The sequence below is a fragment of the Neolamprologus brichardi genome, unplaced genomic scaffold, assembly GCF_056152115.1.
Source record: "Neolamprologus brichardi isolate AB-2024 unplaced genomic scaffold, ASM5615211v1 NODE_ptg000031l+_length_7269946_cov_1, whole genome shotgun sequence".
Lineage (NCBI taxonomy): Eukaryota > Metazoa > Chordata > Actinopteri > Cichliformes > Cichlidae > Neolamprologus > Neolamprologus brichardi.
Genome location: NW_028270136.1, coordinates 1115274 through 1132963, shown reverse-complemented (window position 1 = coordinate 1132963; position 17690 = coordinate 1115274). Strand labels below are relative to the sequence as shown.

Below are 17690 nucleotides of genomic sequence, written 5' to 3'. Positions count from 1 at the left end.
GCAAGCAAAAGATTAAAAAACAATATGTTATATTATGTTGTAACAAGGTTCTTCCAGTTAGCATTAGCATTAGCTTTATGTGGTCATTAGAATGTCAGTAGGACTGTTGGTCTGCGTTTGAGTGTTCAGGAGAAAACAGGACACATGGATCAAGTATTTAAGGACATAAACTGCAAGAAAAGAAAAGAAAACAAATTCAACAGCCCATAATGTTATAAAAAAAATAACAAAAGTGCTTCCAAGAATTTTAGTAAAATACACGTCAGCATGACGGCATGAGCAACCTCTATTTTCTTTATTTTACAACAAAAATATTAAAATCAACTTTGTTTCACATCTCAGCCATTCCCAGGTGTTCTGTGCTCCACCTGCAGTGACTAACTGTGCCACAGTTTAACAAGCAGTCTTTCATTAGAATTAGAAAAGCCACAGCTAAGCAAAAATGATGTCAAGTTGCACACGATAAACATCACAAAAACAAATCTGTGTGTGACATTGTTTTTGTACAAATCTGAAACAAGTGGCATTTTAAAGCTCCGAATGCTCTCCTGGTATTAAAACCTATAATAGAAGGCATTTTTGCTCGCTTTGTTACATACACTCATCATGGACATGAATGTCATGGTAATTTTGGACTTTTTTCTTCTTCTTCCCAGAGAGGAATGATTTTACAGCATCTGCAAAAAAAAAAAGACTTTAAAAATGAGAATTGGATGCACATGGTTGAATTTATTTAGGAAAAATTTCCACCTCAATCAGGCCTAATTCTGATGTTATATTTGACCATTATTCTTCTCTTGGTTTCCTGGTACCAACCTGGATTTTAAGCATAGTCCACAATCTTTCAGTAAGATTGAAGTCACCTATAGTCATGTCAAAAAAATAATGAAAATCCCAAATTTCAGATTCATTTCTACGATGAGTGTTTGCAAACGTTTGACTACAACTGAAATATGAAAGTAATCTCTGCTATTTATTAACATGAATTAAACTCTTAACTATAGAACTACTTATTATAGAAGCCACTTAGTGAGAGCCCTCAGGCTTCAGCATTATATTTACTCACAGTTTCTTCAAATAATAATAATAATGTATACTTTATTGATCACCGTGGGGAAATTCCTCTCATTTAACCCATTCACTCAGTGAAGCAGTGGGCAGCCACCAATCTAGTGCCCAGGGAGCAGTACCTTACTCAGGGTAGCTGTTCAGTGGATTCAAACCCCCGACCTTCTGATCATGGGGCAACCACTCTACCTACTGAGCTATCCTTGCCCCCTGAAAGCAATAGTTTTATAATTTCACCTCCCAAAAATATAATTGCAGCATTCAATGACTGAGCTCTCTGACTTTTAAAATAGTAATGGCACATCCTAGCTGAGTAGTCATTCATAGCACTGTTTCTGAGCCCAGAGTTCAGTTTGAGGAGTTAATGTTAAAATGAAGGTCAGTAAAATAACAGTTTAGATTTTAAGGTAAATCTTAGCGTTGAAGGTTGGCGTGGAGGGATTTCCTACACAAAACTGGCTGCCTGGTCGCAGCTCAGAGATACTTTATACTTAAAGATGACTCATTAGTTGCCACAATTAAAACACAGTAAACTTACTGAAATGACATCTCATCTTCTGTGACTTTCAAATGTATTGCATTTATATTTCTTTTATTCATTATGTCAAATTGAAATATATCCCGCTCTTGTTTCACATTGAAAGCTTTTGTTCTGTGAACGACTGGAAGGTTTTTCATGAACAAAACAACACATGAATATTTTCTGGCCTATCGGTTTCTCTGATCTGTGTTTCAGGTTTACCTTCTGTGATCGTAGGTAGGATGTTATTGATATTATTTGATCTCTGGCTGAAGGTAAAAAACACTTTTTTGGACTCTGGACTTTCTATATAGTTCACTTGCTGTTATCTATAAATATGCAGCAAGTACAGGATGTGGAGTCAAAGACTTTATATTGACATTTTTATGTAATGTCTGCTTTTTGTCTCTAACCCAGTTCGGATTTAAAAATCGAACACACCCACGTTTTGCTTACTCATCGTGCTGGTCAGTGTGTGGGCTTGGTTATAATGAACAGAAGTAAGTGTGGACAGGAAGAGATATGAGTCCAGCCACAGTTATGCCCAGGCTGTCTCCAACGCTGGCAGCAGCCATGGAGAACTCCCTGTGTCTGTCTTCAGTCTGTAGGAGAAAAGAGAAGACACTCTGAGGTGGATGCATGCTTACTGTGGAGTAAAAACAGCTCAACAGTGCACAGCTGCTTCTGTACTGATCTCCTGAATCTCCTAAAATAATCATTGTGACATTTGCAGAGTGTGTATGTTTCTGTGAATGGATTAAAAATGAAATGCAGCTTTGCACAGAGGTCGAAGAACAGAAATATATGAATGGTTCTCTGAAGCTGTCCTTTACCTCCTTGCTGATGAAGTGGAAGGTGTTGACATATGCTGCTCCACCCAGCAGACCCTCATAGAGGATAAAAGCGAACACCAACCAAACAGTGGGCAGGAACAGGTAACGTACAGCTAACAGAAGAAACACAGCGTTCAGCGTCTGTGGGGAGGAGAGAGAAGCAGCTCTGAGAAACACAGCAGTGTCTGTAAAGTATACATTCACACACATTTAACAACCCCATATGCATGCACTATAGTTATCTGCATCACAAAGCAACACAAATTATTCAGTCACCTGAAAACAAACCATAAACTATGCAATGTTTGATGATGTAATGGAAAAAATCATTTATTCAGCTCTCCTATTATTTCAGCCTGAGTGTCACTTTGACGTAAACAGTTGTTGAGAGACTCTGCAAAGCCACACCTCTCCTTTCTCTTTCTTTTTCTACAGTCAGATTTTCTCCTTATTTCTTGCCTTAGAGGTGCAGGCTTCTCTCTTATACAACATCATCAGCACTTTCTCTGTTTCACCTGGAAGTGGGGCGGGGTCACTGTGTATATAGTATGATCCTAGATGAGGATCATTGTGTGGTTGTAATTCTTTGAGGACAGCTGCTGCACCGTTTTGTTATTGGCTGCTCCTAACACTTCTATGCACCAATGCAGCTTCACCTACTGCCTAATGGACCAATTATGGATTTGTGCACAACATTTTATATGCACTACTTACACAGATATTTGTGTGTACACACTTTGTGCACAGCAGCCACAAATACTGATGTTCACATCTATTGTTTGTAGTGAGGAGCCAGTCAGAATAAAGTTGCAGGTTAAGCTCCTCTAACTTGTCAAAAAAAGAGAGCAGACATCCTTCTGGTGCTGATTTGTATTTTATTCTCATTTCTCACCTGCAGAACACTGAGAATCCACACTTTCCTGATCTTCACCCAGCGCAGAGAGGATCGAGAGAGCAGTACACCAAGCTGGTACAGAGTCTGATACCTGAGGATGCAAACAAGAGACAAGTAGAGCTGCACACCCCAAACAATCTGCATGAAGTCATTCATACTGAATATTCTCTGTAACGGATCACTGACCAGCGATACTGAGCTGCATGGGTCAGGAAAATATTGTGGAAGAACAGGAGTTCCATCTTACAGAGAGGGAAAATATTCCTGGTTCAATATTCTCACAACATCACACAAAATCAGAGGCAAGTTTCACTAACAGCATGCAGTGAGCTGAGTGTGCTGCTAGAGGGCACCAGAGGACTCACCAAACCCTGGTTGATGAAATACTCGGTTAAGTAGACCACTCCCAGTGGAAGCACAAACCTCCACAAGCCCTGCTCACAGAAATCAAGTTCAGTAACAGTTTGGCTGAACAGTTTCAGATCAAACAAGTAAACGGTGTACTTACTCTGATAACAAACAGTCTCTCTCTGAAACTGAGAGGCCCAGTGGGTTGGTCTTCTGTTACATTCAAGAGGAAGAGAACATTATTTCCCAACAAGCAGAACTTTAAAACGACAATTCATTCACATAAACTGTGAAGTTCCACAGCAGGAGATGAAGTCAGCAGCCTCATGTCCTCTGTCTTTGTTAAGTGTTAACAAACACTCCTCAGTTTGCAAAAAGAAAGCTGTGATAACGTGGTCAGAAATTACAAATCATTGAAACATTTCATTTCTGGGTACTAAATGATACGTATGCACATAGCAGCCTCTCACTGAGGCCACTGTAAGGTAACAACTATACAAACTGTTGAGCAGCAATAGGAAGCAACTGCCAATACACTGAGTATCAGTATCAGTCACATGAGTAAGAACAGAGAGGAACATGTGATCCGTTTAGCTTAGCACGCAAATTTGTGTTCCAAAGGGTGGTCAGAAACTGAGACAGCTACTGCAGAGCCTGTGAGCGCTCGTATTTTACTCCGGCGACAATTTGGCACAGACGTACCGGAGCATTCAGGCCCTCACTGCCAGACCGCGACAGTTTCTTCCCCCAAACGTCAGACTACTGACCACTCAGTGACTGGACTGACACACACTTACACAAACATGCACAACCAACTGTCATTGATGCACATTTCTGTTGCACTGTTGTGTCTGTATCGTTCTGTTCTGTCTGGTGCTGCAATGTTTTTTGCAGTTTTTGCACACTTGCACTTCATGTAGTCCTGTGTTGATTGTCTTTTATATGTCATGGCATAAATGTCATTGCACCATGATCCTGGAGGAACGCTGTCTCGCTTCACTGTGTACTGTAGCACTGAACATGGTTGAAATGACAATAAAGCCACTTGACTTGACCTCAGGTTTTCCTGTAACCGTTTCAAATTAAAACAAGTAAATAAAAAACATTTGTTTTCATAATATTTCAGAATAAGAGCCCAGTTAAGAAATTAAGTGTTTCTATCCATTATATTCATTGGATAGAAACACTTAATTTCTTAACTGGGCTCTTATTCTGAAATATTATGAAAACAAACGTTTTTTGTTTACTTGTTAAGAACCACCATACAGTAAGTGAGGAAGAGAGGAACATGCATAGTTTAAATGGAGGCAGTGAGAGTGAGGATGAAGCTGTGCACAGACGACTTTCTGCAAGTGAAACTAATGTTTGATGCCACTGCAGATGTGTCATGTGATAGATGCAAAAACTCAGGTAACCTGCATGCACATGTGCGCTACACCTCTGCCAATGCAGTCACACTGTGGCTGTGTCCCAATTCAGGGTCTGCAGCCTTAAAGACCGCTTTAAGGCCGATTACGTCACAGCGACGCGACGAAGGCTGTCCCAATTCAAAGGCTGCTCAAAATGCGGCCCTCAAATGCGTCCTTCATTTCCCTGAATTTTAAGGATGTGGCGGTGTAGACTTTTTGGCCCAACATATCCCAGAATGCATAGCGCGGCGGTGGGTGTGGATAATTTTGCCAGAAAAAAAAGTAAGTAAGTACTGAATATTATGTCACTTATTTATGTGCAAATGTTTAATAATGATGAACGTTAAAACATTACTGTTGGCCACATGTCGGCAAAGTTATGTGACATTAGTGACGTTTGTACTAACTTGGTTTTAAAGCCTTTAATTTAAAATATACGCCGTTCAATAGTCAGCCTTAATCCTACAGAGAACTCTTCCATGACATGCATTTTTAATTTCTCTTTGATATTTGGGCGTATTGAGGCCCGATGAATGAAAAACAAAGAATTACCAGATTTTTTTTTTTTATCTTATTTTTGTTTTTAAGAAATATAAGAGCCACATATGAGGATATTTGTTTAAAATGTTGATAGAACAGTAGCAGTATAAGGTCCTCATAAGCGGATATCAGGCCCATGTAGAGCAAAATTTAGTATTTTGGTCTAAATAACCCAAAATGTGATTTCCACACATGTGGACGCCAGGTCCTAGGAGGTTAAAGTAAACACTGAGAAAATTTAGTAATACCAACATGTTAAAAGAACAATATTTGTCTCTTATATATAACACAGTTATATATACAGTGTCAAAGAAACCTGTCTTTGAGTGAAGATTTAAGGTGACAGGAAATATAAATAAATGCAGCTTGAATCTTTACTGAAGCTCAGTATTTGAAACAGAATTCTTTCACTGCTTAACTAATAATGATTGAAATAATGACTTTAATATTGGCCATATTATATTTACATTACCAAAGTGAGATGACTGTAGTCTCATGAACAACATCAGCTAATTGTTATTTACTAGCTAATCTTAAATGACTGTTCAGTACAGAAGTGAAGCCCAACAATCATGATTTCACAGTCCTGTGGTCTCAGCCTCAGATACTTATTAAATCACAGCTCATGTAGAAACAAACAAACAAATAAACAAAAGATTTTCTCCTTCATTTCTGTCAAACAAAGCTGTATGAAACGTTTCCAGCTGTTAGTGTCATGGTTGCTAGGCAACCTGGGCAGCGCCACGGAGGCTAGACCATCCCATTTCACAAGCCTCGCACTTCCGGCCTTAGCGGTCTTTGAGTACGTGGCCCTTGTGGACCGTTAAGGCTGCAGACCCTGAATTGGGATACAGCCTTTGTGTAGGTCAAATGCTGATTGGTTAAAAAGGAAACAGCATGTTCACCTTGAAGACAGAGGCATCAAGAAAAATCAAAGACCAAAAAAGCACACGAGAAAAACACGAACAATACTGCAGCAGACAGTTTTGAGGAAGTTTCACTTCCCCACTTCACCAGAGTCTCTTATGACTCTTCTGTGAAACAGAGGCTGAGCTAAAGAACCAACAGAAGGCCAAACATAATCCACCGTAGCCCACATTATTGGCTCTGCACTTAGTGACAATAGGCATCCACAACACACCTGCCAAACTCATAGCTCCTATGGACTACCAGCACACCTCCATCCATTCAAAAAAGGAAGAGAACTTTTAAGAAGTCTGTTGTTTATACTTTAAACAATAAAAATATAAAATTAGCCCCGTTTTGCGATTTTAAAATTTGGGCTATAATCCTGCTGACTGACAGATTAATAACATTACTTCTACCTTCTTAGCTGAGGTAAATATAAACTACTGTTGTGCTTTAAATCCAATTCTACATCAGTCTTCTCTGTTGAATAAACGTATACATGTGGATTAGTTCAACTGCAGGAATGTCCTAAACACCTTTCATTCCTGACCCTGAGTCCTCCCTGAGTTATGCTGAAACAGGCCCATTCTCATCAGCTGAATGCTCCTCTAACTGAAAACGCCACGTCCACATGAACAGAGTCGAGGTTCTGGGATTTTATTACCTGGATGTTTGAGAGTGCATCCAGACATATACCTTTTCACTGTTTTTCATCTGAGCGACTCACATCTTCCCCTAAGTGACCTCCTTTTATCAATTTCAATAAAGATGTAGAATAGTGCGTTTCCTCTCACCATGTCAAACAGAAACTGACACGTGTTGATGATCATCTGATTAGATAACAGCAAAGCAACGCTCTCGGATCTTTCAGGCGTGTCTATTGGGCAACAGTGTAAAGTCATCATTGTAAGAAAACGTGAGTCTCTGTGGACAAACTTCAAATATAAATGATTTTATATCTTTATCATATTTGTTACATCTGCCTTTTTGTGCAAATTATTGCTTAAAATGTTAAAATTCATGTATTCTTAGGGAAAAACAAAACTGGTGTGATGGAGGACTCAAACACTTACAGGAACTCATGTGTTCGTGTTCAGTTAGTAGATGTATCAAACATGAAACAGGGTTCGTCTTTACAGGATTTGGTCGCTGAACTTTATTTAAATTTCAGTTTATTGCTGATTTCATGCGACACCCTTCTAATGTGACATTTACCTGTGGTGGAGCTCTCGGGCTCCTCCTCGTCTGAACTGTCCAGAAGTTGCTGTCTGTCCTCAGAGACCAAAGCTGCATACTCAGTCTCATACTCAGTCTCCAGTCTCCACTGAGGTAATGAAGGTGGACAAACCAGCAGGAAGACATAGCTGGTAAAATTGTTGGGATGAAGAAGACGACAAATCATTATGTCTGTAAGTTTCAGCTTCATTTATACACAGTTTACAGGGAAAAAGTCTCAACAGGAAATACAAACTACATCCTGTCAATGTCTCATTTGACTGAAGTGAACTGGAGTCAACTGAACTCAATTAAAGTGACTCTTTGGCCACCACTTCACCTCCACAGATGAAAGCATTGGGCTACCTACACCTTAGACCTACAGCAGCTTAATTCAAAATTGGACCCTTGTTAAGTCTCTGTTACGACCCGGCTCAAAAAAGGAGATGAATACCAGACTGTGGGTGAGAAGAGGTTTTAATCCTAAAATGCACAGCAGGTTGGCTAAAATGGCTGGTAGCACCCAGGCACGGCTAGTGAGGCTTCCTGAAAGCCTGCCTCAGGTATGCCTTTATCAGCACCTGACTAGGTGAACACACTGAGGAGATTAGGGGGCTGCAGAGGGACGTAACACCTCCTCCCTCAAAGGGTTCCTCTAGGACCCCTACATTTATTAAAAGCCCCTCTGAAGCCTTCAGGTCCTTGAACCACAAACCTGAACACAACACCAACACAAAGGAGCACAACAGTCACAAACTCAAAATGATTACTTGACCTGCTACAACACAAAACCAAAACTAGCAACAAATAACCACAATCAAGTGATCTGTTGTTTCCACCAGACAAATGGTCACATTCAAATGGCCTTACACCACAAGTTACTTTAATCCACAAGGTTCAGTAAAGCAAGCACACTAGTGACCAACCACAAAATGGAGAGCTATGGTCACACAATGATCACATCAAGGGTGGCTCAGCACCCCTCGGTGTTATTGCCATCACCTGGCCAACAACACTCACAAGTGATCCAAAAAAAGTAGCCATATTTCCCACAGCACTAAAGGTCACAGCACAAAACTCTCAGCTCATGAGGATGTCATTAGCATCCATCAACACTGACATATTAGCTGCACACATGGTGTACATGCTAAACCACAAGACCATAGTTAAAGAATGTCTGAATCGCCTGCCAAGTTTGGTGCCACTGATTCACTTTAAGCAACCCCCATCCTAAAATGCTAAAAACAAAATAAGATAATATGTCCACAAAGAACAAACTAACTATCTGAGTGAGTCACAACACAAAAATACAGAGAATCCTTGTCCCTGCACACTTACCTTCCCACCATAGTGACTGGGACGACCAGCATGATAAGCAGTGTAACCCGTGGTGAAAGGCCAGCTTGGATGAGCCCTGAGTAAAGGAGGGCTCCAATAAGACCAGCAGCACCAGTGCCTGAGCCCCAGCCTTCCAGTACACTCCTGGAGCAGACAGAAAACCACCGTTAATGTTCCAGAGTAAAAATAAAAACATGGTTGGAAGACCATTCACAGCTTCTTAAACTCATTTGTGACCGGGACTTTATCTGCTGTGAGTCTAAGCTGTAAGCAGGAAACTTGGAGTTACTGTTAAAAAGCTCTGTCGTCGTGGAAACTGACATTTAAAGTCAAACACCCAAACTACGTAACTCAGTGGAAAATGTCTGATATCAAGAATATCAGATTGATAACTCCTTCATAACTTTTTTTTTGTAAACCTGTAGCAGTCCATCTGTTCTCTGCTAGGCGTCAGCACAACTGGTCACTGATGCCAGCTGATTTATGCTGCTGATGTCTTTTGAAGAAGGAATTATCTTACAGAGGCAATCAGTGCGCCCCAGGGCAGCTGTGGCTACAATGTAGCTGCCATCACCAGTGTGTGAATGTGTGTGTGAATGGGCGGATGACTGAATGTAGTGTAAAGCGCTATACAAATACAGGCCATTTACCATTTTTACCAAGATCATATAACTCTGTGGTGCAGACTGTCCAAGAAGTCTGGGAATTCTGGTGGTGTTTTTATTAGTGTGTAACTTATTAATGAGCAGGTGTGTCTGTGTGCACAGCTTATGGAGACAGCACTCCAACCTGTGCTTGAGTCTGGCTCCATAAAACACTATGATGCTCCAGAAACAAATGGGTGACATCAGGGAGAAAATGATGAAAGGAAATTTGTGTAAAATGTATGAAAAATAAACTCACTTTGCTTTTCTTGTTATCATCTGTATTCAGTGTTGGGGAGTAACGGAATACATGTACCGCCGTTACGTATTTAAAATACAAAATATGAGTAACTGTATTCCGTTACAGTTACCGTTTAAAAAGGTGGTATTTAGAATACAGTTACTTTGTTGAAATAAATGGATTACACAGCGGTACTTTCCTGCTTCATATTGTGGCGGGTCAGGACTGTTTGGGTTTTGTTTGACAGCTACGTTCTGTAGTTTCAGGCGGCAGCGTTACGGTTGCCATGGTTACAGGGTGACGCTCTCGCTCTGCGTGTTTCCTGGGTGAGAGAGCGCTTTTTTGTTGTTGTTGTTGTTGTGCTAAGCTAATAGGCAGAATGCAGAATGTAGCATCATGGGCAGTGTAGTCCGTGCTGCAGGGAGAATGGACTGCCATACTCGTTATGTGTCTGTGAGCACGAAGAGGGAGAAAAAGGAAAAGTACGAGCTGTCATCGAGCAAAAACGGGAGCTGGAAGCATGTAAATATAATAATAACCACTGCAGCCAAGAAGAGAGCCTGACGAGCCCAGTTGTAAGTAAGCTATTAAGACTCGACTGTACACCGTGTTCGTGTTTTCCTCCGAAACAATAAGTTCTGTTGGAGCAGCCTTTCAACGCCTCTCTCTGTCTCTAGCTAGCAAAGTTGACCCAGACAACAAAGTAAAGCTAGTTTTCGGCTACGAGCCCGACACGAACCCGTATTAGCCAGAGGTCCCTTTACTACGGTTCGGAGCCGCGGACCTTCAGTAACAGTAATAAATCACAGCAATAGTACATTCATGTAGTTGTAAACAGCATGATAATATATTAAGTAATCCAAAGTATTCAGAATATGTTACTCTCATTGAGTAATGTAACGGAATACGTTACAGAATACATTTTGGGGCATGTATTCTGTAATCTGTAATGGAATACATTTTAAAAGTAACCTTCCCAACACTGTCTGTATTTTATTTCAGTTTTTAGTTATTTTAGTTAGAACTGTCAACAATCCCAACCCCTCTAAACTTTTGTTTTTATAAAACAACCAAATCTCCTTACTCCCAACTTACATTTAAACTACTGTAAAATTACTTTCTGCAAACCTCCATTAATACTGTAATCTTGGTATTGTTCATTTAATTCTGACACATAGGGTTAGTTTTGTTTTTTTGTTTTTTTAATTTTTCTTTTTCCATAGCAGTTAATTCACTTGGACTTTGTTATATCGACTTAATGAATTATTATTTTATTTATAATTTTTATCTTTTCACAATTTTTACTAAGCAAGTGTAACAAAGTAATTTCCATTGAATGATTCTGGTGTCAAGCTATTCTTACTTCAGTCCTGGCAGAAACGAGATTCCACACAGCAAATAAAATACAAATAAAATGTTGTCTTTATGCAGGAATTCAAAGAATTGCGCTGTGTAAACTCTGCCTTGTTCACAAACTTTACCCTACACTTTGGGCATCGACCCAAGTTCTGTCATCTGGACAAGCTCTGTTTGAATCTTTAATAAGAGTGAAGATTGTTTACCTGCTGAAAAACACTGTTAGAGAGAGGAAGGACAACTCTCCCAGTCCTGAGCTGATACTGGCAAAGATCACTCCTGCAAACACAGCGACAGAACGTGATCAGAGTGAGCAAAGAGGAAGAATTTATTCTTTTGTTTGAAGGACAAACTTCAGTAAAAAGAGCTCATTTACAGGCCCTTTGTGGGCAGTCACAATGGTTACATTTTAGTTACTGGTGAACTGAATCAAATTTAGTTGCTCTTTACTGACTGACTTCACTCACATAGAGGTCTGCTTGATTCTAACAGTAATGTCTGAAATAGCGTTGTCTATTTTTTTTTAATAGACAACGCTATTTCAGACATTACTGTTAGCTGCAGTAAACAATTGCTGCACAAGCCCTTTACAGCTTATCAGGACATTTCTAGCAAGCAGGGACCATCTTTGTATCTGGTATCCAGCTCTTCCAGTAGATCTGTGGTGCCAGTATCACTACTGCTTTAAAAGTGGCAGCATTTAGTTTAGTTCTGGTACGTTTGGTGTCTGGAGGAGTGTATTTGACAGAAGCGTGAACTGGTACGATAAATGATTATTTATAGCAGCAGTAAAGCTCTATCAAGCTTCTGTGGAACAACCGCAGAAGCTCACAGTAGATAAGAAGAAATTAAACCGAAGCAAATAACTCAACGTTTTATCTAATCCACCTTCTAAAAGCTCATCAGAGCCATATCAGACACCCTTAATGATAAAAGATCTGATCTGAATTAACAGATTGCTTTACCGAGAATACTCATCCACACAGCTGAGGAGAAGGACACCAGGAGGAAACTCGTTGCTGCCATGATGGCACAGAACAACACTCGAACGCTGGGAAAAAAGAACAGGAATTAACCAGGAAAGCTGGAAAGCACCATGACAGCGATGTTTTTATGCAGACAGCAAGAAGAACTCGTCTGTTAACAACTGACTTCCTGACTATATCACACACAAAACATATAAAGTCCAAGTTTTCTTTTCTTTTTCAGCTCTGATTAGTCAGAAACCAGGCACAGCCATTAACCAAGTAGGTTTGTTTATTGCTCCAATTTCATATGTTTGGTCACTGCTAAGCTCTCATTCATAAATTTAACATCTTATATACATGAAAACATTAAAGCCAGACGAAAACAAATGGAGATCATTATTGCCAAAAGACATCACAGCAGCTTAGCAGCAGTACAAAAAGAGCGCCAAAGGTGGGATTGAGTGGAAATAATATGCAAATAAAACAAAGTTCTTGTTGTTTTCTTCTTCTTTCTCTTTTTTAAACCAAACTCAAACCTCATGTTGCCAGCGGGGCTAAAATCCTGACACCTGATACAAACACACTACTGTAAAACAGGAAGGACGCCACAGTTTTTGTTTTGCAAGTTTGTCAAAGAAACAACTATTTTTTTATTATCAGTGCAGTGAAATCAGCTCGTACCAATAATGTGAGTGATGATTGTTAGTTACTGTAAAAACACAGCAAGTGGAAACAAAGAACAGCAATCAAAGTAATAATTACCCATAAGGCATTGTGTGGATCACAAAGGGAGCAAAGAGTTTGATGAAGAGTGTTGGTAGGATGTCAGCTAACAGCACAGCCTGCCAAGAAAAATGTAACAACTGAACATCTGTGGACACAAATGACACAGCTTTTAGTTTCTGCCACACCATCCATCCTTATGCCCTCCTTCACTATCATCCATCAATCTCCTCTGAGGTCCTCCTCTTGTCCCCCTGCCTGGCTGCTCCATATCTAACATCTTTTGTCCTGCATTTTCAGTTTCTGTCCTCTGCACACATTCAAACGCTCTGATATACTCATTTCTAATCATGCCCATCCTGGTCACTCCTAATGAAAAGCTTCAGCTCTACCTTTTGCCGGTGGCACTGTTATCACACCATACATCATCACAGCTTTTACTACCTTCCTACCTCCTCCTCTTATTCTTCTGTCACAAACCACCCTTTACAATCATCTCCACTCCTCTCTGTTGTGCCCTGCACATTACTTTGGATGACTGATTAGAGGTATTTAAACTTATCGACCTTCTCCATTTCTACTGCTTGCATGTTCACCTTCTCTCTCTGACTGATGTTCAGTCCTCATCTCTCCCACGCTTAGCTCCACCTGTCCACACTCTGTTCCACCTGCTCTCACTACAGATCATAACGTCCTCTGCGAACATCATCGTCCACAGAGACTCCTGCCTGAACATCACAATCAAGAAGGGGCTCACAGTAAATTTTGCGGATGCCACCCCCAGCTTAAACCTGTCCGTCACTCCTACCACACGGATGATCTGATATCGTCGTGTTGGTGTTGTTCCCAGACCATCATGAAAATGTTGTTCCAGGTTCAACATTGCAATTGACCAATCACATTATTGTGACGTTATTCGTTTGCGCACCAACCCATTCGTGCATTTATGAAATTCCAATGTTGCAAGGACAATATCAATTCTGCTTAGCGTTTATTAAAGGGTTAGGGTCAGGGTCCGTTGATCGGCGGACAAAGGCGGTTTCTCGCAGCTTAAGTACAGTTTTTTGTTTTACGCCGGTTTTTTCCGAAGTCGCAAAAGTATGACATCACAACATTCTGATTGGTCACTTGCAATGTTGATCCTGGAACAACCTTTAGTATGATGATCTGGGAACAACACCAACACGAGGATATCAGATCGTGCCCTACCACACACCTCACCACTGCTGCCTCATACATCTGTCAATAGTTTTAATGAAGCTGGGAAACAACCAGAAATAAAACTCAGCTTTTATTTTTGGGTTTTGTGGATTAAACTAAGAACACATGTTAGACCTTTTTCTTTTCCACACTTTCAAATGTACCAACAAACAGAAGGCATTATTTATGTGGAGTGTGCTACTAGAGTGATGGTGTTTGGCTGGTCCACCATAATGTAATGGCCACGACAACTAAATTATATAATACATAAATGTCTCTATAATGATAATAACATTTTATGAGTTTTTCATAACCTCCAGGAACCTGAAATATTTATGATCCTCTAAATACTTTTGACTACAAACATGAACATGTTTCCTAACTTACTAAGATACAATCTAAAGTATATCTGTTATTATACCAGATATCGGACTGTATTTACTGATTGAATATGCTTCTGTTAATATGTACACATTAGCCTTATTAGTGTAGGAAGCTTTCCTGCTGTTATCCTTCTTTGGTTAAGTGTTATACTAGTTTCAGTACCTCATTAATCATGTGACGTTTGTCTTTTTTAAAATAAACGTTTAAAAGGAAGTCACCGCTTCTAAACGAGAGCACAAACTGTGAACCAGTCAAAAGTTTATAACATTTGTCTCGACACTAAACACCCAGAACAAACGTTTTACTGCATCAGTGCAGTGAACCTTTATTTACCGCAGTAGAGACAGGGTTGCAGTCATAGATGCTACTGTTGCTACTGTTGCCAACTTGGAAGTCCACGTGCAGCGAGGCTGAAGTCTGGGAAACAATAATAGAAATATACAGCTGAGAAGTTCACTTAACCCTAAACATAGAACGACTTTGAAACGTGACCACTGCCAAACTACACTGCTCAAAAAATAAAGGGAACACTTGAGTCACACATCAGATCTCAGTGAATGAGATTTTTAACTTGAGAATCTGAACTGGTAAAGTACATCATGCAGTTTATTGTGGAAAAATAAGATGTAACGATGGAAATGGAATCAGAGGAAACCAAAGACATCCTCTGCCTGGAACATGATTAGTATATGAGCTCTGGCAGCGCTCCTCATCACATGACAGTCCTGCTGCAGGGTTAGAGCTGTGCACTCTGAATAGACTGCAGGTACCTTCTCTTACTATGAGCAGTGACATAGAAATAGTTGTTGTTACTCCTCCAGTGCACCTTATGCATCTTTCATTTGCACCTGCGCAGGTGAAATGCATTCACAACAGTTTCTGTTTCCTGATTGGACAGATCAACATCTCTGAAGACTTTGTGCCAGAATCCAGTGATCAAGTATTCCTTTCATTTATTTCAGCAGTGCATATTTAAATACACATTTGTTTTCTTACAGACGCCGTTTCATTTCGTGACTCTTGTTTCTCGAGAATGTCATGAGCGGCGCTCAGCATCACCACGTAAGCAAAGTTGTTGCACAAACCGAGGAGCCTGTATAGATGGGGAAAGATAAAAACGAGATACGGAGATGCATCAAAAAATAACAACTTAATCAGCGGCTGCAAAATTTCTCTCAACATAAAACCCCCCAAAATATCGTGCACTCATTACCGTGCACATTCAAAACTTTTGCATTAGCAAACTCATAGTTTAGTTTTTAAATTCATTTAAGGCTACATTGTTTAAAATAATATTAAAACTTTTTCAACAAAGACCTTTTCACAGTCTTTGTGCTTTTCATGTCGTTAACCTTTGTTCTTTCAAGCTTCTTCAAAGTCTTCCTTTTCCAACCTGCCTTCCACCTTTTTCCCGTCCATCCTTCCAGTTTGCTTCCTCATTATTTTCTAGCTTTCATCTTCTTATAGCTTTGTGTATTTATGCTATGCCTCCTTGGGCTTTCCATCTGTGCTTCAGTTTACTTACTAATGTGAATTATCAGTGTGACAGAATTCAATGACAACTTTTCTTTTGTGACTTATTTGTGGCTTTTTGTTTTTACTACAAGGTGATGGTTGAATGGCAATAACGTAAAGAGAGAGACCGAGGGAGAGACATGCAGCAAATGCAAAACACAACGGAACTCAGGTCTCTGCAATGAGTACGCAGCGGAGCACGAGTACTCGGTCCCTGGCCTTTCCTCTGCCTTTGTCTCCATTTTCCCTTCGCTCCCTTTCTGTCGTACATGCTCGAGACCTTTATTTATATCTGCGTCGCTCTCGTGAACCTTGAGCCGTGAGTAGGTGAGTAAGAGACGTGACATACGACACTGTGCTTCAGATACAGTGATAGTTCTGAAGCAAAGACTCGAATGTACAAGAGAGGCTACTGATTATTCTCCTGCTCAGTCCTGATTATCATCTTTGCTTTCCCAGTGCCGACTCAAGTCTGTCGTTTTTCCACATAAAGACCTGACTGCACACACAGTGAATAGCCAATCTTAATGTGCCACCTTGAAGCAATTCCTGAAGTGTATGTGGTCTTAGGAAGGCTTGCTGGAGGAGCTAAAACTGCTTTAACCCCAAATACATAAAAGGGGCGGGGCCCACAGCTGGAAGATCCGATTAATGGTGAGAGGAAGACTACAAATAAGACCTAAAACATTTCATCATTTCTGCGTGTGAATAAACATAGCAATGACGTGTATCTATAGGTTCTTATTACATCCCATTAAAGTTTAGGGAGAAATGAGAGATGACGAAGCTGTGGACTTCACTTTCACAGTCAGCACTTCTTTTTATTCACATAAGAAGTACTTACGAGCGAACAACGTCTTTTACTATAGATACGACACAACATGTATTTAGATGAAATAAGAGGGATCTTTCTTATTGGTGATCTGTTGAAAATATCGGGACACTCACCAAAATCCAATCCAGTTGCGGATTTGTACGCAACGACCTATAAATGAGAGGATAAAGCAAACGTTAGGGACTCACGGAGCAATAATGCTGATAGTTACACGAGTCCGCCGCTGACACACTCACCGGTACCGTCAAGTCGCTGAAGAGGATCTGAGGTGACACTGGCTGGCTGCTCCATGTTTACAAACCAGTCCAAGCTAAATGAAAGAGAAACTGAGTTGGTGTCGAACCGCTGAAAAGCTCACAGCTCTCATTCTAACAGGCTCTGAGCTCCCACCAACACTGGTGAGAAGCTGTCACTAAGAACGCGCTGTAACTGCTTTTACGGTCCTGAGCTCAGCAACTTTCACAAACCTCACCGACGAAGCACCAGAGACGGCGCTTCAACCTAAAACCTCCCCGCGGAAACAATGTCAGCTCTGAACGTTCCTGATCCGCCTGAGACATTAAGTTTGCTCAAATTCAAATAATGTCAAGAACACAGTTGGATTTTTATTATAATATGTCAAACAGATCTTCATGAGTGATGAAACGTTATTCCTATCAGCAGGTAGAAGCTGCAATCGGCTTGGGAAAAGTGATCATTATGTTTCTCCTTTTTTTTATCTTGTAAAAAAGTCTTTACATCAAAAAATG

The 17690-nt window shown here is 40.3% G+C and overlaps 1 protein-coding gene across 1 annotated transcript; it reads right to left on the bottom strand.

The window, feature by feature from the left end:
• Nucleotides 1–1769: 1769 nt before the first annotated feature.
• cln3 (CLN3 lysosomal/endosomal transmembrane protein, battenin) lies at nucleotides 1770–17437 on the bottom strand. The gene is made up of 15 exons (XM_087837252.1): nucleotides 17178–17437; nucleotides 17055–17091; nucleotides 15588–15684; nucleotides 14925–15008; nucleotides 13047–13126; nucleotides 12282–12367; nucleotides 11523–11595; nucleotides 9076–9219; nucleotides 7738–7886; nucleotides 3825–3877; nucleotides 3682–3750; nucleotides 3503–3558; nucleotides 3314–3407; nucleotides 2422–2562; nucleotides 1770–2190 (listed from the first exon to the last, which is right to left on the bottom strand). Exons 1-15 carry the CDS (start codon nucleotides 17230–17232, stop codon nucleotides 2074–2076), a joined length of 1335 nt encoding a protein of 444 aa, XP_087693378.1. The 5' UTR covers nucleotides 17233–17437; the 3' UTR covers nucleotides 1770–2073.
• Between the last annotated feature and the right edge of the window lie 253 nt (nucleotides 17438–17690).